The sequence below is a fragment of the Sceloporus occidentalis genome, unplaced genomic scaffold (assembly GCF_023333645.1).
Source record: "Sceloporus occidentalis isolate IW3139 unplaced genomic scaffold, rSceOcc1.0.p SCAF_313, whole genome shotgun sequence".
Taxonomy (NCBI): Eukaryota; Metazoa; Chordata; class Lepidosauria; order Squamata; family Phrynosomatidae; genus Sceloporus; species Sceloporus occidentalis.
Window position 1 is genome coordinate 650,821 of NW_028317293.1, and position 21,016 is coordinate 671,836.

General features: G+C 48.4%; 1 protein-coding gene and 1 pseudogene across 1 annotated transcript; one reads left to right on the forward strand and one right to left on the reverse strand.

The window, feature by feature from the left end:
- The first annotated feature begins 7,510 nt into the window (after positions 1-7,510).
- On the forward strand, positions 7,511-8,528 carry LOC149274897 (lactosylceramide 4-alpha-galactosyltransferase-like; annotated as a pseudogene).
- A 3,030-nt stretch (positions 8,529-11,558) lies between these two features.
- Positions 11,559-16,075, reverse strand: LOC149274898 (poly(U)-specific endoribonuclease-A-like). The gene is given in 8 exon segments (XM_089505159.1): positions 11,559-11,822; positions 12,387-12,540; positions 12,795-12,907; positions 13,001-13,122; positions 13,541-13,610; positions 13,612-13,653; positions 14,099-14,198; positions 16,062-16,075. Coding segments are annotated over 8 exon segments (879 nt in total).
- Between the last annotated feature and the right edge of the window lie 4,941 nt (positions 16,076-21,016).

Sequence of the window (21,016 nt, forward strand, 5' to 3'; positions counted from 1 at the left end):
CGTGGGGGGGGTTATTTTATCACCCGGAGGCTTTCTGATTTGGGAATCTGATTATAAATAATATCTTTGTAATTATTCTCATTCCTTAATAAACATTCTGCAGAGCCGCGGGTTCGTTCAATCATTTCAAATATCCGGTTTCTCTTAAAAACCTTCGGTCTCAGCGTAAAGATCTTCATTTCCTTCGTTTCCGGCTCTGACGTCCGCCTTTCAATCACACGATCGTACCTGGGAAGTTTTAGGCTCCCTCTACCCTCTTGTGGGATTGTGGGTAGGGGGTCCCGCCATGTCCATGGCGGGTGGTCTTGCTAGCCCCCCCACACGCAGGAAGACAATGACGCTTCCTCGGGACCCCTGCGAGGACTTCAGAAGCGGACCGTCAGCCCATCGGAAACACGTATTAACCCTTTCAGTACGTGTCGATAGAGCACCCTTTAAAGCTGCAGCGGGGTCTCTCTCTCCCGATACGCAGGAGATGGGGTCGCCGCGGCCCTCCGGGGTCTGTCCTCAAAAGCAGGAGGGTTGCGGTTTTAGGTCGCAGACTTTGCTATACATGTCGACGATCCCGCTTCGGCGGCAGCCCCGTACAGAGCGTATTTAATAACGGGGGGCATGAAGAAGGGGGAAGTTACGCTTCTGGAATATCCTGCTACCTTTAGGGGTTAATATATACATCTGTATGTGTGTGTGTGTGTGTGTATACACGCACACTCACACTCACTCTAACGTTCCACTGTTTACATGAAAAACAAAGAAATGTCTAATTGCATACGGTAGTGAGTGTGTATATAAATATATATATATACACACTGTTCTCTCTCCCCTCCCATCCGGTGACAGCGCCGCGTGTAACAGCTCCGCGTGTAACGTCACCGCGCTCCGGTACGACCCGCTCCACCCCGGAGTTTGTCTATAGAGACGGCTGCCTATGGGCTGATTTATATATATTTATATGGGCTATATATACATAAATATATAGTGTGTGCGTGTGTATATCTGTATCTGAAATAAGGTGGGAGGAAATAAAATGGGGCCGTTCCCCTTTAAATCAGTTATTTTCTGATGCTGGTTTTTCTAGTTTTCTTTGTTGTCAGAAAAAAGGCGTAAATGTCAGAGCGAATCGCGTCGTCCGCGTTCTGGAAGCGATCCAACGCCGCGCCGTCCATCTGCTCCGTACCCAGCGCGGCGGGTTCCTTATCTCGTTCCGGTGTTACCTGCAAACAGAAGCCTTTTATTCTCCGCGCGATGACAATCGGCGCCTGCCGGCCCGACGCGCTTTCCGTGCGCTCTACAAATAGAATGGAAATAGAAATCGAGTGTAAACAGCCGACGATTTTCCACCCGAATGATCGCCTCCTCTGCTGGCTGCTTTTACCGCAGAGTCACCTAACACCCCCCCCCCGGGTACCCGCCGCGTTCCACCTCCGGTACCCCTACATTCCTGCCCGGGGTACCCACCGCGTTCCACCCCCTGCCCCTGGTACACATTAATGAATAGATGTATAGATAAATCAGCCGCCGGCCTCTGTTTAGTAAAATAGTAAATGTTGGGTTTTTGCGGTTTGAGGTGTAATAATAATAATAATAATTAATAATAAATAATCCGCTTCACATTCCTCGCCGCGCCGGATAAACCGGAATTCTAATAATAAATAAGACGAGACTTTGATTCCGGACTCTCTCCCGTTCTCTCTCTCTCCCCCATCCTCTTTCTCTCTCTCTCCCCATCCCCTCTCTTTCTCTCCCCCCTCTCTCTCTCTCCAATCCACTCCCCCCCCTCTCTTTGTCTCCCCCATCCCCTCTCTCTCTCTCTCTCTCCCCCATCCCCTCTCTCTCTCTCTCTCTTTCTCTCTCTCTCTCTCCCCCATCCCCTCTCTCTTCTCTCCTCTTGTGTCGTTCTATAGATGGTCTCTTGCGGTGCCGCACGTTATGTGGGGACAGTAATTGGGGAGGGTATTTGGTGACATGTGAGGGGTGGTAAGCGTGACCTCCACGTGTTCTCTATATGGTGTAAACAGAGCGACGTCCTCTCTCACCTTCATTCACCTTCCTGGCAAACGCATCGGGTTCACGTTCATTTCTTATCGCAATGATCTCATAAGTGAAGGTCGCGGGCCAGGCATGTCCAATATGTGGCCCCGGGGCCACTCTAAGCCTTACAAGAGTCTCAGAGATGCCGAAAATTTCTTAAAACCCCGTCCCAACAACACGCTGTCAAAATCGGGGTATCTTTGGGGGTATTAGAGGTGGGGGAGGGGTGTGTCTTTTTACAAGGCATCTCATCGATTTAATGGTTAATATTAACCCTCTGAAGTGCTGACTGTGTAATAGTGATGAGTGATAGGAGTGTGTGCAGTAATATGAATGTATATTGGGGGCGAAACGCGTCGTGCTTTTATGTTTTTTTTGTATTTGTGTCTTTTTATTCTCCAATAAAGCCCCCTGAGACGAAGAGAGAAGATGGAGAAGCGGAGATGGTCAGCAGAAAAGGTAGCAAACATTTAGAGAGAGAGAGAGAGAGAGCGAGCGTGAGTGAGTGAGTGAGCGTGAGTGAGTGAATGTGGGTACCAAATTTCATTCCCCGGTTCTGGTCTGTTCGTCCGCTTTTTATACGGTTAGATGATGATCATCGCTGGGAAGCCCCGTTATATCCGCAGCGAAGTCGTTATCCGTCACGTATAGAATATTCCGCTCCTTGCTGTTTTTATGGAATGCGTCACAAACTTTGTGTCCAAGATAGGGACTTACTGAGAAACCTCGGGTGAAGTTAACCCCTGAGTTACTTGCTTTTACCGAGCTGCTTAGAAACGAGCCCCGATCTGAGTGAAACTGGTCAGACGTCCAGCTTGGGGGTCCGACTGCCTCTCGCCGCTTTTCCAGCATACATGATATAGAGATTATGGGGAGCTTGGGACAAACATGGCCCTGATTAACTGTTTGGGGAGCAGGATGGCCCGGTTGACTTGCTTGGCTATAGAGATGGCACCATTTAGCTGTTTTGGTCCTTTTTGGGGGCCGGGTTGGCAGGGATAAGCTGTTTGGGTATAAAGATGGTATTGTTTATCTGCGTGGTTGTAAATATGCCACTAATAAGCTATTTGGGGAGTCTTTGATTGCCGGTGCGCTCGCCGGTGTGAGAGGCTACCTTCCATCCAGAGCCGTATCTCCCAGTGGGAGCCTCGCGCTGGGAAAGATCCGGTCCAACATCAGATGGTGAGCGGTGCGGCGGACCACGGCGGACCACCTTTTATGATCCAATAAGGCAGCGGCCAGCGATTCTATGAAGACACAGCGCTTACCGCCTACCCCAAGGGATCCGCACCGTACTCAATGCTTGAGGACATCTTTTCTACAGATCTTTTACCATCAGCGCCATGTTTTGAAGTATTCAGTGCTCAAACATTGTTGATAGAAATCTATGTTGCAGGACAATTGCTACAAAGTTTTTAGTTGGATCCAATTTTTTATCGGTTTTTCTTACATGGGACTTTATACTCATTAAGCCTGAACCGTGTGCCAATATTGGTCAGGAGCGTTATATTATTATATGTTTTACTATATATTTTTTTGGTATTTTTTTTCTATTATTTTTATCAAGCAGCCGAGTCTGGCCACGAGGGCCCTGTGCTTTTTCAGACTGACGGTTGTGTTTTTTATACGGTCACATATATTTCTAGATTTTTCTTATTTCCCTAAACTGCCATTTCCAAACGTCATTGTGGTTTACTGAGGACTGATACGATTGTTTTAGTATTTTTCTCTGATTTAACTATGCATTATTCTGCCCCACCTGCAGGACAAGCTGCCCCGGGGCGATCAGGGAGTCGCTCGTTCTCCGATTAGTCGCTCGCCAGGGTCTCGGCGCACCTAGAACCGCGGCAGTAATTAATGAATGCTTCTCGTCTTCCTCTATATTGTTGCTCAATACTCTTATTAATCCGCGCCCTTCCTATTCCCAAACATGTATTACGTAACTGGCTGAGGCTGATGGGAGCAAATCACTCACTAATTCCCCCACCGCCTTTTTTTTTTTTTTCCTTCTGCATTTGGTTTCTCGCATTATAGCTCCGCAAACTCCTGTATCTGTTTCCATTCCTCGGCCCCTCCCTCCCATCGCACCTGTCACAGGTGAGCTTCGGGGTGGCTGACTTGCGTCACGGCCGATGTGAGAGCCGGACCTGCCATGAATGCACAGGTAGGAACGCGATTTATTACAAAAAATAACAAATTATTATCAGAAATCCCACTTTATGAGATTAGATGGAAGGACGTTTTACTTTACTGAGAGGGCGGTAGACAAGTAGAACAGCCTCCCAGCAGAAGTGGTAGAGGGTAATACAGTGAGGGTATTAAACATGCATGGGATAGACATACGGCTCCTGAATCTAAGACGAGACCAACGACTGATTAAGGTTTAAGTCTTTACAGCATGAGAAACGGGCGACTAGACGGGGGCCGGATGGGGGCCGATCTGCCGGGGGGTTCTTGGCTTCTGTTGTTCCATACCTTTTTGGGTTTGTTTTTTGTATTTTGGATGGAATTCTGGATTTTTGGCCTGATGTTGCCATTTGTCCATAATTCATTTACCCTCCATTACTATCATTTGCCCCGATCAGTTTCCTGTTTTCATTTTTGTTCATTTTTTTCCGTGACAAATGCTACTTTTTACACTTTTCTGACCACCTATTAAGTGCTTCCCGCAGTGTGGGGTCTCTGTAACCTAACTGAGTACCTTCTGATACGGGGGGAGCCCTGTCTGAGACCCCCGAAGCCCCCCCGGCCACCTGGTCCTTTTTCTTATAATGAATGTAAAGATTCCGTACATCAGCCCCCCCCCTCCCCCCGGGACGGATCTCGCCGCCTCGTAATACCCTACAGAATGTTCCGCGAGGATAGTGCGTTTTTTATTTTTAATTCAATGAAAAGTTCTACATTTTGCAACTTATAGGTTTTTTAATGGTTTCTATAGAGATGAGGATTCAAGCAGAACAACAACAAAAAAAGCTATATTAAAGTAATTCCAAAAAATGTAAATATAATACACAAAAAATAATAAAATATCATTTTCTATAGGGTTATTTTGAAGAAAAAAAATTCACCCATAAAAAATTAAACAAACCTGTGTCAATCACAACGCATTCCGCTTCCATAAAAAAGTTCAAGAGTGTTTTATATGAGTTTTATGACTGTAATTGTTAAAAACTCAATTTTTAAACATAAACCGTATTCCCCCCCCCCCTTATTTTCAAAATGTTCCTTAAAGGATTATATATATCACTATATACAGTGCTGGGGGGTTATATTACTGTATACAGCGCTGGGGGTTATATTATACAGCGCTGGGGGTTATATTACTGTATACAGTGTGGGGGTTATATTACTGTATACAGCGCTGGGGGTTATATTACTGTATACAGCGCTGGGGGTTATATTACCGTATACAGTGCTGCGGGTTATATTACTGTATACAGCGCTGGGGGTTATATTACTGTATACAGCGCTGGGGGGTTATATTACTGTATACAGCGCTGGGGGTTATATTACTGTATACAGCGCTGGGGGTTATTGTATACAGCGCTGGGGGTTATATTACTGTATACAGCGCTGGGGGGTTATATTACTGTATACAGCGCTGGGGGTTATATTACTGTATACAGCGCTGGGGGTTATATTACTGTATACAGCGCTGGGGGTTATATTACTGTATACAACGCTGGAGGTTGTATTACTGTATACAGCGCTGGGGGTTATATTACTGTATACAGCGCTGGGGGTTATATTACTGTATACAGCGCTGGGGGTTATATTACTGTATACAGCGCTGGGGGTTATATTACTGTATACAGCGCTGGGGGGTTATATTACTGTATACAGCGCTGGGGGTTATATTACTGTATACAGCGCTGGGGGTTATATTACTGTATACAGCGCTGGGGGGTTATATTACTGTATACAGCGCTGGGGGGGTTATATTACTGTATACAGCGCTGCGGGTTATATTACTGTATACAGCGCTGCGGGTTATATTACTGTATACAGCGCTGGGGGTTATTACTGTATACAGCGCTGGGGGTTATATTACTGTATACAGCGCTGCGGGTTATATTACTGTATACAGCGCTGGGGTTATATTACTGTATACAGCGCTGGGGGGTTATATTACTCTTTATAGCGCTGGGGGGGTTATATTACTCTTTATAGCGCTGGGGGGGTTATATTACTCTTTATAGCGCTGGGGGGTTATATTACTGTATACAGCGCTGAGGGTTATATTACTCTTTATAGCGCTGGGGTGTTATATTACTGTATACAGCGCTGAGGGTTATATTACTCTTTATAGCGCTGGGGGTTATATTACTGTATACAGCACTGGGGGTTATATTACTGTATATAGCGCTGGGGGGGGTTATATTACTGTATACAGTGCTGAGGGTTATATTACTCTTTATAGCGCTGGGGGGGTTATATTACTCTTTATAGCGCTGGGGGGTTATATTACTCTTTATAGCGCTGGGGGGGTTATATTACTCTTTATAGCGCTGGGGGGTTATATTACTGTATACAGCGCTGGGGGGTTATATTACTGTATACAGCGCTGGGGGTTATATTACTGTATACAGCGCTGGGGGTTATATTACTGTATACAGCGCTGGGGGGTTATATTACTCTTTATAGCGCTGGGGGGGTTATATTACTCTTTATAGCGCTGGGGGGTTATATTACTCTTTATAGCGCTGGGGGGGTTATATTACTCTTTATAGCGCTGGGGGGTTATATTACTGTATACAGCGCTGAGGGTTATATTACTCTTTATAGCGCTGGGGTGTTATATTACTGTATACAGCACTGGGGGTTATATTACTGTATATAGCGCTGGGGGGGGGTTATATTACTCTTTATAGCGCTGGGGGGGTTGTGATTCTTTGCGGAGGGATCCGGCCGGTTCTGTGTCGAGCGGAATAGGAATGTAGAAATTGTGATGTTAAATTTAAATTAACCCTTTAGTGGGAGATGAATGCAGCTGATGATACAAAGAAATATGAAGGGAAGAAATAATATTTTGAGAAATTCCTTCTAATTACAAGAGAAGAGCAAAATAAAAAGTGTGCTCCCCTCCCGATAGACAAATGGGGAAAAAAAGTCTCTTTGCCGCTCGCTGACTCAAAATTTCCAAAAAATGTCTATTTGTTGTTTTAGACAGGAATTATTTATTTATTTGCATTATTTTGCAGAAGAAATTATCTGCATAATTCAAAAAAATTCTGTTTCCAGTTTTCTAATGCATGAAAAATTCAACAAACAAACAAAAGCGGAAAGAAAACTTAATGGGGAGGATTAATAATGCAGGACCTGCGATATGAAGAATAACCGCACCCCGCACATACAGTGTTTATTGCTTCCTCGAATAAATCCCTCTGCAGTCTTACTTTACATTCTAACTTTGTTGTTTTTTTTCCTCAGGCGCCTTTATAAAGAAGATCCCGAAACGCGTTGCCCCGTCCCGCTCGCCATGAACAGCCGGTCGTGGGCCGCGTGCCTCGTCTCGTCCGCCGCGCTTTCCTTGCTGTTGATCGCGACCTACTCCACATTTATCGCGCTCCCCGAGGACGAGAGGCAGCTTCATCGCCTGCCGGAGGATGCGATCTGCCCGGAGAGAGCGTCCAATCGGACGAGGACGCTGGCGGGAAGCGCCCGCGGGGGGGGCATCTTCTTCGTGGAGACGTCGGAGAAAACCAACCCGAGCTTCCAGGTCATGTGCGCGGTGGAGTCCGTGAGCCGCGCTCATCCCGGCACCAAGGTCACCGTCCTGATGAAGGGTTTATCGAGGCGGAACCTGACGCTGCCCAGAAACCTCGGGTTTTCCTTCCTCGGCTGCTTCCCCCGACGTGGAATTCCGGCCTCTGAACCCCGAGGAGCTCTTCGAGGAGACCCCGCTGAGCGCTTGGTACGAGGCCAGCGAGAGGGGCGGCCATTTTTCGGACTATCCCATGTTTTCCGACGCTTGCCGCCTGGCCATCCTTTGGAAATATGGCGGCATCTACCTGGACACGGACTTCATCATCCTGAGGAACCTCGAGGGCCTGACCAACGCCATCGGGACCCAGAGTCCTTACCTGCTGAACGGGGCCTTCCTCGCTTTCGGCCGCCGTCACCGGTTCATGGAGCTCTGCATGGAGGACTTTGTCCGGGATTATAATGCTTGGCTGTACGGCCACCAAGGACCCCAACTCCTGACCAGGGTTTTCAAAAGGTGGTGCTCGGTCCGCAGACTGAGGGACAGTAAGGGCTGCAGAGGGGTTCACGTTCTCCCCAAGGGAGCCTTCTACCCCGTCGACTGGCAGGACTGGAGAAGGTACTTCGAGGCCATCGACCCGTCGGAGATGAAGAGGCTGCTGAGGAACACTTACGGAGTTCATCTCTGGAACAAAAAGTCGCAAGGAGTTCGGCTGGAAGGCGGATCGTTTCTGGACCAACTACAGTCGCTTTATTGCCCCGAAACCAACAAGTTAATGAAGATGTATCAGTGAGAGCCGGAGTCCGAGTCGCAAACCTCCCAGACCGCGCCGTCCGCTGTGCCCCGTTCATGTGGCCCCCAGGGGCGTGTGGCGTGCTTTTAGAAGGCTTTCCGCTCGGTCCGTGTCCCTCCTGCCCCTGCTGGGGCTCTAGCAGGAGGACGCAGGGAGGTTTCTGCCCCTGTCGTCTTGCGGGTTATGACGTCCTGTTCCGATCCCGCCGCTTTTGTCCAAGTACGGGGGGCCGGCGCTGCTGGATCCAGAGCTGTAAGACGGTCTGTATGACGCGGATAATAATGCCGATTAGACTGTCAGCTCCCGGGAACGGGGCCCTCTCCTCCTCCCCCCCCCTCCTCCTCCTATACCCGTCTTAATGTGTGTTCTGGCGCTCTATAAATGCAATTACAACAATACACGGCCCATCCGGCCCCCGTCTAGTCGCCCGTTTCTCCTGCTGTAAAGACTCAAACCTTAATCAGTCGTTGGTCTCGTCTTAGATTCAGGAGCCATACGTCTATCCCATGCATGTTTAATCCCCTCACTGTATTACCCTCTACCACCTCTGCTGGGAGGCTGTTCCACTTATCTACCCTCCTCTCAGTAAAGAAAAGCTTCCTTCCATTCCATCTCAGCCTCTAGTTTTATAAGAACTCGCCGGCAGCTTGCTTTGCTGAACATGGCGATGACGATTTGTTTTTAATTCAGGTTTTTGGCTCCGTGGTTTGCGTTCCCGTTACCGATAAGATCCGATTAATCGCTTACCTGCCTTACTTTTGGCTTCCGTGAGTCTTGACCTCCCCGCTGCGCAGATAACGTATCTGATGCTGGAGCGAGGAGGGCTATTAACGGCTCGTAAAACGCGTTGGTGTTTCTGATAGTAACGTTTAACCTGTTAATGTGTCACTCGAGCTCGCTGGTTCCTGATTAACGAGGCGATAAAACAGACGTATGAAAGAGAGGCCGCCGACAGCCGGCGAAGGTGACGGCCGCGGAGCTGTTAAAGTGCGAAGTAAAGTAAATACGCTTCACATTTTTTGGCAGGGTTCGGACGCCGCTCCCTCGATCGTTCAGCTGCCCCCTTCCCTGACAGATCTGCCCTTCCCGGGGCATCGCGTGAAGTGAAGTCAAAGCCGCACCTCTCCTTATAACCAGAAATTACGAAAGAATGCCGTTTTTCCAAAAACTGTTACCGAAGGAAAGACACCCCCCCCCCCCCAATCCTCAAAACTGCCCCCTATGGAGGCTTTTAAGATTAGGGCCCGGGGCAAATACAATCACATTAAAAAAAACAAAAAAAAACTCCAGACAGAAACTGAATTCACGTGTGTGGGGGGGGGGGGGGTCAGTTTATAAACCTCTACGGCCCCTTTAAATCTATCGCCTAATACCTTAAACTTAAGAGTGAATGCCCCACAGAGGGGCAATACCCCTGATGTTACCCCCTTCAAACGCAGCGTATATGCTGAACACATACTTTTAACGATTCAGAAGCATTTTTTGGCCCATCTGTTTTCAGATTTTAATTCGGGAAAGAAATGCGCTGCCCGGTGCCCACATTCACTCACACTCACACTCGTTCACTCTCTCACTCACACTCTCTAAATGTTTCCCTAACTTGTCGACCACTTCTGCTTCCGCATCTTCACGCTGATATGTTTGTCTGCATCTCCACTGACGTAACCCGGGAACGCTTCCGTTATTTACTCCTTTATAGTTACTTTTGTTTTACACGAACGTCTCGGCCAATCCAGATAAACAGAAGTCTATTAAACCGAAAACACAAAAAAAACTCTAGTTTTCCTAGAATGCTCTGAAAATGATTGTAAACCCGTCTCGCGCGCTGCGGCTTTAACGCAAACGACTCGGCTGATACAAAATGAAACAAAGTAACTGCAACAGCGCCCTCCGGGGGACGTTAACGGAGCTTCACTCATCACCACTTGAGATTGGTTTCTTGGGGGGCGGGGGGGGGTGGAATTGTTGTTCTTTGGCAGCAAAAAAATTATAAAAAAAATACCACTAATCATACTACGCACGCTTTTTTTTTTTTTTTTAAATAGTATTTTTTTTTTATTAAGTGTTAGTAGTATTTTTTTTAATATTATAATTAGTAGTACTATTAGTATAATAATTATATTAAAGCTATTAATGAGACAGGAGGGCTATTGGTCGGTGAAGGAGGATTAAGAGGTGAGTGGTGGAAGAAACGGAGAATGGTTGAAATAAAATGGATTTTGTTGTAGGTTTTTATTCAGTAACAGCTTTCAAAACAAAAATTAGACATTTCATAATTAACTATTTAGGTTAAGTGTTTGGTTTCCAATAAAAAGGCACGATCGGTTGTTAAAGAAACGTCTGAAATGTTGCAGGACGCGGGTTTTCTGGGTTTCCGATATAAGAAGCAATTCATCCATTAACTCTTTGAAAGCCAGAGACAAAGAAACATCACACAGTCCTTGCTGGCACACACAGGGTTAACTGTGCTCACAGACGAGTCTGAATTCAAGTAAAATGAGAAAAAAAATAGAAAAGAAAACCCCAAATCACCGTCACCAAGGGTCTTAAAAATGATTCTGGGGCTCAAGGTTGAAAAAGCGATCCAAGTCACCCGAGCGGTCCAATCAACGGGAAGTATTTGACTGGTTGCTATGGTGATAACACATTGCCAGAATCTATGTGTAAAGAATCCCCTCTGCAATGAAATGTATTAAGGCACTAAGCGGGATCGATGCCCTCCAAACGCCGAGGAGCCTGGAATATCCGTCTGTCAGCGGCTGAGCATAACGCGCGGCTTAAGGTTTTAGGAGTTATAATCCGGGGGGAAAAAACAAGCAAAGGCACTCTAACTGCTGGGGACTGCAACTCCCAGCATGCACAGCCAGCCACCTGGCCCATTATTGAAAAGCTTAAACACATTCATGCCTTCAATGGGCATCTTCATATACCCAAAAGTTGCCCCCGCCCCACTCAACGAACCCTTTGAGTGCTGGAGCGAAAAGTGGATTTGTGAACCAGTAAGTGAGAGAGCCCGTCTCCGCTTTGGATCTAGTACAGGTCGGGGTTGTTGCTGCTCAGCAGGACGGGGTAGGCCGTTCCGATGTAGCGGCCGTGGCGGTTGACGACGACCTGCAGCTCGTACTCCTCCACGCGGACCACCTCCTTGGTGGTCTTCTCCCCGGACAGGAGGAAGACGATGGTGTAAACGGCGAACTCGAACTCGGGGCTGACGCCGACGAAGCTGCTGCCCACCGGCTTCACCATGTGCTTCCAGCTGAACTGCAGGTTCAACACCTGGTCGTCTTCATCCGGCTGGGAAGGGGAACAGAAAAATAAATACATATAATAATAATAATAATAATATATATGTGTAAAAGTGTCTGCGACGATACTGAATCTGAAAACTTTATTTAAATAATCATTAAAGCGACACTCCAGCCATCATAGGCTCCTTAATACATATCTGTCCAAATACACAGGGGGGGAGGGGAATTCTCCCCAAAGATCTCACCCAGGAGCTAAACTGCCGAGCCACGACCCCCCCCCAAAGATCTCACCCGAGATCTAAACTGCCGAGCCATGACCCCCCCCAAAGATCTTACCCGAGATCTAAACTGCCGAGCCACGACCCCCCCCCAAAGATCTCACCCGAAATCTAAACTGCCGAGCCACGACCCCCCCCAAAGATCTCACCCGAAATCTAAACTGCCGAGCTACGACCCCCCCCCAAAGATCTCACCCGAGATCTAAACTCCCGAGCCACGACCCCCCCCAAAGATCTCACCCGAAATCTAAACTGCCGAGCTACGACCCCCCCCCCAAAGATCTCACCCGAAATCTAAACTGCTGAGCCACGACCCCCCCCAAAGATCTCACCCGGCTCTTGTGCTGCCGCGCCACGAATCCCTTGTAGTCCACGTTATTCAGTTTCTCCTGCAGGTAGAACTGGACCCAGTTATGAAGACCCATAATCTCGTGTCCTCGCTTGGACTCCCCCACAAACACGTGCTCGAATCCGCAAGAGTCCGGCCTGCGAAGAGTTAATAGAAGAAAGCGATAGAAAATCCGGGAGACAATTTACTGAAAACGGCGACAAAGTGAACAAAAAAAAGAATAGGCAAAACTGAACATGCGCAGAGCACCACCATAGATTATAATATTTTTAAAAATAATTAATTTGCCCAAAGTCTTATTTTTTTTCCCCACTTTAAACCCAATAAAATGAAAAGTTTTACATGCAGCCGGCAAGCGTCGGAGAACGGGCTGTCCGGGAGCGGCACTCACCCTTTGCCGGGTTCTCTGCTGTACAGCTGGAACCAGATGGAGTAAAGCTGGGACTTGAAGTCGCGCAGGCTTGGTTTGGACAGGTTCTTCTTACTCAAATATTCATGCGCAAGCTGAGGGGACAAGAAGAGCCACGCGGGGGGGGTGTTATTTAACCTCGTCGCACAACACGAAAGCCACGCGGGGGCCGGCAGCGGGGGGCTCACCTTCATCACCCGGGTTTCCAGGATCGCATCCAAAAAACGGTTATTTTCAGCAATTTCCTCCGCGGTGACGACTTCCTGAACCCCCGTCGACATCTCGTAATTATCCAACAGAGACATAAACGCTAAAGACAAAATCGACCATTATTACTAATCATTGTTTTATATAGCGCCATCATATTCCATAGCGCTGTACAATGGGCAGACGGGACATAAATAATATATAACATAACATGAAACAGGTGAGGAGGGCCCTGTGCACAGGAGCTTACAATCTAGAGGAAGGGATTATTATGTATATTTATAAAACAAATACATTGGATTTTTTTTTTTATAGGGGCCCATAGATCTCAGGAGCCTCTGACGGGGCCAATTATTCCAGCCCTGCCGTGACTGCAAGACCCAAGCAAAGAATTAAAAGCATATTAGTTATAGAATATACTTTGTTTCACTTGTATTTATAAATATTATTTTATTCTAATAATTATAGAACAAACAAACAAACAACCCCCCCCCCCCTAAAAATCAGGAGAGAAGAATTACCTGAAAATGTTTTTATGCTTCTCAGCTTCTCTTCATCAACGAACTCGAAGAGCGGGCAGGAGGCGCTATCCCCGCGCCCGGTTGGTGCCCGCCGGAACGTAGCCGGCCTTCCCCTTAACGGCAAATAGTTGTATTAAATGTAATTTTGGCCCCCATAATATAAAGTTTTCAGGCAGCTGCATATCAGCCGTTTGTATGATTCTCGCTCTGCTATCTGATCCCCGATCTACTAAACCCCCCCCCGACTCCTTATCATACTGCCTGTGGGGAACCATAGAATGGCTCAGTCTCAATCACCCAGTTGGACTCTCTGACTAATGAAAGTCTATGGAGGGACGGACTTCATTAGCATCGCCATAAAGCATCAGCTCAGTGTGGTGATTGTATTATACAGCGTTTGGGGCGTTTTTCGCTTTATAATGGACTGTTTTACTGGGTTGGGTTGCTTTTACTCCCCCCCCCCCACGACTACCTGTGATTACCCGTCCGGATCTGTCGTTTGGGGGCCCGCGTGGCATTATTGGCGTAATAACGGCGGCTCCCATATTATTCTCCTACCTGCAGCGAGATCCGGTAATCTTTCCCGGGCTTCATCCGGTTGTCGTCGGCGTCCCACAGCTGATTGAACAGTTTGGAAAGTTCGTGATTTAAAGATCCCCTAAAACATCAAATTCACAGAGATTCCTTTAAAATGAACAAACTGTGGCAATCCTGCTGCCGGCATCCTACAACTCCCATTAATCCCTGCCAGCCACTGCGAGCAAAGGGTGAAATGAGTGGGGGGGGCACTTTTTGCGCATGTATGCGGGGCGTCTTGGCGCTGGCTGATGGTGATAGGGGTAATCTGAGGATCGTTCCTTTGAGCAGCTTTCTAGGTGCGCCCGGAATAATGTGAATAATGACACTTAATCTCTCTGCTCTCAACCGCGCAGGATCAAAGGCGAGACAGACAGGACTCAGACTATAGAGTAAGTACATTAACACATAGGACGCGCATGCACCGGATACTCCAGCTTATTACATGGCGCCGCTGGCTGAGCGGTTTGATTAAAGAGACCCCCGCGACGTGCACAGAAAAGCTGCCGGCTAATCGGCATTTAAGCGCTAATTGCACCCCAAAAACCAGGGCCCATTGTGTGACCCCCCCCCCGAGCATGCGTGGACCACCCGACTCTGTATGCAACGAGCCAGAAGGAGCAACCTCTATCGTCGCCATAAACTCCAGCCTCCGAGTGCCGCGCGGGGCAAATAAATAGAATAATAAAAAAAATAGGGTGGGTGGCAACAGTTGCTAAGCAACAAGTGTTCAAAAAAAAGAAAAATAAATAAAAACCACAAAACCACATCCGCATGCCGCCGCTCGCAAACAGAACGGCCCGCAGGAGATGAATACGTTTCCGGTACCGGCAGAGAGAAGCGCCCGACCCAGGAGCCCCCGCAAAGAAAGGGTTAATGGAACGATACAAAGTATCTACCTGCCCCTTAAAAACAAAACATTAGAGACCCTCACTTTTTAATAAAGCCCCCAAACTCCCCCCCCCAGCGGCTGGGAGCTGCCAAGAGGATCACGCGGCGATTATTTATTGGTTAGAATATCGCCCTCATATACCGCAGCGCTGTACAACGCCACACATTATTCACGAACGGAGCGTTCGGAGCTTCCCCCCAGCTGTTTTAAATTCATTTTGTTTTAAAATATTTCCTGTTTTGCTTACGACTGCCTCCGCTGGGGGTACTTAGTGGGGTATTGGAAGAATTTGGGGTGGGATCGGCTGGATTTGGGGCTGATGTATAAAAACGCAGTATTTGGGGTTAAACAGCGAAATAGTTTACAGATTTGGCCCAAATTATCGAGCCGACTTCCCAAAATCCATTATTCTAGACCCGGAACGCCCGGTACCGAGGAGAACTGGACACGACCCGTCTCTCGCACTATTCTGCACATCACACGGAACGTGCGCTGATCTTACGGCCCCCGGAGCCGCGTTTGGACAGAACGGACCCCCATTACCGGCTGGGAGTCGCGTTGGGACAGAACCGGCTCTCGTTGCCATAAACGCCGTCCGATCCGCATCCAGCACCGCGATTTTCTCGCACCGACACGAAGCCGGATCCACCTGTCAGATTCCGTCACGCCTGAGCCCCGGGGCCCGAGCGCCGTTACTTCTCCCGGGATATAGACCACGCCGCGCAGGGTGTGATTTACAGGGGGGGGGGGGACCCCAAAGACTTTTTTAAGGGGGTTACTAAAAATATGCCTACGGGTTTATTGGAAACCGGTGGCCTCTTCCTGCATCTAATACCCGTTTAATACAATTAATTCAGATAATGAAATGCCCCCCATCGCCCCTGCGTGCTAGGAGAGACCACTTAAAACCCCACTCTGCCGTTTACTGCCCCCTACCACACCCAGAGTGGCTGCAAATAGCACTGTGGCGGAACTGCTTGGCTGAGGAGCTTGCAATCTGCCCGGGTGCAGTACTGGGCGTGCGGGGGCTGTTTGGGGGCCCGGGGCACCCACCTCGTTGTCGCCATCTCTGCAGCAGCTGTTCGCAGACAAGGCTGGCATTAAACGGGCCGGCGCTAGGACCAGACAGCCGGACTCACCCAGCCCTTCACGACAGCCAATCAGCGAGCTCCAGGGACACACCTAGCAACAGGAGGAGGGCTGCCAGCAGCATCAGCAGGGCGGTGCTTAATGAGTAAGTTCGCCAGGCAGCTGGCTCGGCCAATTAGCTAGGAGCGTTGGGAGGTCCTCGCTGCGTTGCTACGTCCGAGCGAATGTAACTAGGCGCTGATGATTGACAATTCTCTGGACAAATTGGCTAGAGGGCATGGGCGGAAACTGTCAGATAAGTGTCAGTTGCCACTGGGAGGCGGGCTGGAGACGATCGATGATTGGCAGCTGCTTGAACTAATCCCAGAGCGCGGGGCTGGAGCTGTCAGTTGTTCCTGCGAGCTCTCTTGGTTGTTCGGTTCCTGCGTCGATTCTCGGTCTCTGCCGTCTGTCACCGTCCACATGGGGGCTCAGCTCAGTACGGTGAGTACCGTGGGCCTGTGCGCGCGGTCTGTGCCGGGCCTGGCGGGGTGCCCGGGGTGCGGGGTGTGTGCAGGGAATGCCCCCTGCCTGGGGTGGGTGCTGGTTCAGGGGGTATCTGAGGGGGTTGAATGTCAGTGCAGGGTGTACTCCCGGCCTGGGTAGTAGTCGTGGTGCTGGGGGGCGGTGCCCGGGGTTATCTTGGGGGGCAGTGGGCACCGGGCACCTTCTTACACTTACCCCCCCCCGGCTGCTGCTGAGGGGCAATAAACCGTCCGCTGACTATGCAGGGTGAGGGGTTTAGTGAACCTCGCCCTGGGAACGTAATTGTAGTTTTCTAAATGCCCCTTCCCTGGGCCTGCCTGTTAGCCCTGGGGGTTTTAGGCGTTTACCCCTAAAAGTTACCCCAGCAGTACCCTATGCCATAATACCCAGTGGCTCTGTAACCCCTCGGGTGTCTCTCCTGCCCGGTTGCCCTGTGTTTGGTTGAGCAATAGAAGTGTTCCTTACAGGCGCCGGCTGCCCAACTTAGATGCCCCCCCTTATTTTGTGGCTTATCGAGTCACCATGACGGTACCACTCTGTCAAATGCAGCCAACCAGCTGCAAGGTTATTGGTCATGCACTGGGCCACTATCAAAAATCCAAGGATCCAGTACAGGTCTCCTGTCCCATCGCACCCCATGCTTGTTGTGGGGGCCGGTACTGGCCAGTGAAGGCCAACAAGGGTACCCGTGACATATATAGGAGGCCCGGGCCCTGGACACGTCCCCCACAAATATACTACCGTAAATTTGAAATGCCCCCATTAATTTAACCCCCCCCCGTCATTATTTACGCAAAACAGAACTCAGGCATTTCTCGTTGTTTTGCTCATTTACCCGAAAATTCAGTTCTTCTGTTTACCCAAAAACTCATTTTTTTGTTTACCCAAAAGTTCAGATTTTTTTTCTGGATTCTTTTCGCCGCGTTTAGCCGGGGGGGGGTAACCTTCCGTGGCGTCCTCGGCCGCGTCCTTGAGGGTTGAGCGATGGGTTTCGGAAACATCGAGCCGATCGCTGTAAATATATCCGGAAACGAGAGAATGAAAGTCCGGAATATTCCGCTTTTCGCTATTTTTAGGACACATAAAACGACATTATGTTCCGTAAGCGTAACGAGTACGTTGGGGCTCGTTTAAGTATTTATGTTCTAATCGGACGGCAGAAGCCCCGGCGCCCGATTGCCCGCAGTCCGGAATTTCTTCCGCCCCTGCCTGACTTTCTCTGCTGTTCTATTGATCGGCGTCTGTCGGGTCCTTAACCTTCTCTTTATGTATAAATCCCTCTGATTTATTACAATGTAACGGCGCACGGAAACAAACAAGAAAAGGTGCAATTGTATCAACGTATAAATTATTTTGTAACAAAGTGGAGCAGCCTCCCAGCGGAAGTGGTAGAGGGTAATACAGCGAGGGTAGTAAACATGCATGGGATAGACACACGGCTCCTGAATCTAAGACGAGACCAACGACTGATTAAGGTTTGAGTCGTTACAGCAGGAGGAACGGGAGACTAGATGGGGGCCGGATGGGGCCGATCTGGATGGGGTGAATTTTGAATATTCCCTTTTGTTTTTTACGCTGTGACTCAGAATCGGGGAATTGGAAATCTGGGAAGCGATCCCCGGACTGTAACATAAAGCGGTGCTGAGTATGTTCGGCCCCCGTGAGGGAGTTCTGGGCTCTCGCTGTAACGTTATGTGCACGCAATCCCGCTCATTAACTCTCTCAGGACCGGTCTCTGCGCGATTAGTTGCCCTGTTTGCCGCGGGTTCTTCGGGCCGGTGAAACGTTATCCGTCTCCACGGAATATCTCTAGAAAGCGGTTAAAAGTCTGTGGCTTGAGGTGCCGGGAAGCAGAACGCAGCCGGGAGCCGCCAGGTGGAGGAGCCCTGAGTGGCAAACTGGGGTTTATCACCCGCCTGCCCTGGCATCTGTCTCTCTGAGTCACCGGCATGCTTTCTCGTGCGGGTTCTGCCCTCCGCCTCCCTCACGCTATTTATAAAACCCCTGGGATTCGTAGAATTTGCCAACAAAGACATTATCAGCCATTAGAGTGAAAAAGAGCCCTGATTCCCATATGATTTATATATATATACATACATACATACATACATACATACATACATACATACATACATACGCACTGCTGGAGAGTATATAATATGAGGAATATACAGGGATATAACGGGTTATAAGGACGGGATTAGTTATACGGCCGGAGAGTATATAATATATAATATGAGGAATATACAGGATATAACGGGTTATAAGGACGGGATTAGTTATACGGCCGGAGAGTATATAATATATAATATGAGGAATATACAGGGATATAACGGGTTATAAGGATGGGATTAGTTATAAGGGGGGAGAGTATATAATATATAATATGAGGAATATACAGGGATATAACGGGTTATAAGGATGGGATTAGTTATACGGGGGGAGAGTATATAATATGAGGAATATACAGGGATATAACGGGTTATAAGGATGGGATTAGTTATAAGGGGGGAGAGTATATAATATGAGGAATATACAGTAATATAACGGGTTATAAGGACAGGATTAGTTATACGGCCGGAGAGTATATAATATATAATATGAGGAATATACAGGATATAACGGGTTATAAGGACGGGATTAGTTATACGGCCGGAGAGTATATAATATATAATATGAGGAATATACAGGGATATAACGGGTTATAAGGACGGGATTAGTTATACGGCCGGAGAGTATATAATATATAATATGAGGAATATACAGGGATATAACGGGTTATAAGGACGGGATTAGTTATACGGCCGGAGAGTATATAATATATAATATGAGGAATATACAGGGATATAACGGGTTATAAGGATGCGATTAGTTATACGGGGGGGGGGGGGGGGAAGCAGGCGAGGGTGGTAATACGGGGCAGATATTACAAAAAGTGTTCCTGGCACAATTCTGCTGATTGGGCCATTCTAGTGGTTGCCATGGTAATAAGGCCACAGTGCAACCTTTGTCCCAGAATCACTTTTTCTTCATAACCCACTAAATGTTAACTAATATCCGTTGAATTCACAGTAACCCTTTCCGGTAATGTCTGTCCTTGTGGTGTGGATTCTGGTTTGTGGCGAATTAAATATTGTCTAAAAATCATCAGAAAACCCCTAAAGGAAATCCGTTACCCCCCAAAAGAATGAGGGCGTTCTGTGAGTTTAGCCTGCGCCGGCCCCCCCGGTGCCGGACGTTTCTATTCCCGGCTGCGGATCGGACTCTTAGATCGGTGCCGGTTATCTGTCTGCGCCCCGCAGCGGGACTTAGTCCGATAATCCCCGGTTTAGGCTGTTGCTCTGTGATCTCTGATTATGTTTCGGCCCCCGTGGACGGCGTTCTCTCCTTAGAGTGAAATGCTTTTCGTTTTTGTACCCTAGGGGTTCCAGTCAGTAGCTGGATTGGTTTTCAGTCCCTGATCTTCCATTCATCATGCAAAGGGTTAACATTGGATTAACTGTTTGCTGACTGATTGTATGACCCCCGGTAACTTGTGTGGGGTGACCCTCCGTGGGGGGGGGGCAGGATCTCCTTCGGATATATTCTGTATAGTAAATGTTAAGCGTCGGATGTGTAGCGGCCCCGCTGTTTATACTCGCCCCGTTTAATGTGAGTGTGCGCTCTTCTTTGCAGTTGGGTAGAATCGTCGGCTACCCGTTCGCCGTGATCTATGGCATCTTCTGGAGGATATTTGGGATGCGCCCCCCCCGCCATCACCCTGGAGAGCGCCGACATTAAATACCCTCTGAGACTCATCGACAAAGAGGTGAGTGGCTCCCGCGCGCGGTAAATACTTTGCCGAGTACGAGTGGGTGATTTTCTCCGTCTTCACTCCATACGATTCTGTGTTGTAGATCATCAGCCACGACACCCGGCGATTCCGCTTCGCTCTGCCGTCTCCGGGGCACGTCCTGGGTCTCCCGATCGGTAAGAACCTCTGATCCGCTCCGAGGCTTTGCTTTGGGGGTCTTTGTTGCCACGCTGTATCCGTTCATTGTTCTCATTCTGTGCCGTGGGCTCGCAGGGCAGCACATCTACCTGTCGGCGCGGGTCGACGGCAATCTGGTGGTGAGACCCTACACGCCGGTTTCCAGCGACGACGATAAAGGTTTCGTGGATCTCGTTGTGAAGGTGAGACCCTACAGTCCCGTTTGGCCCCAAAACGACTTAATTCTGAGTGAAACGCAGCAAATGCTGACTTTCATTTTCATAAAAACTAAGTTTCATTTGGAAACAAAATTTGATATTTTTTTTTAGATTGAACAAAAATCGTAGCTTTAGTTTATAAACCAAATTACAGCCCCCCCCCCCCCCCGACACATCATCCTTTAATGTTTCTTTTTCAGATCTAT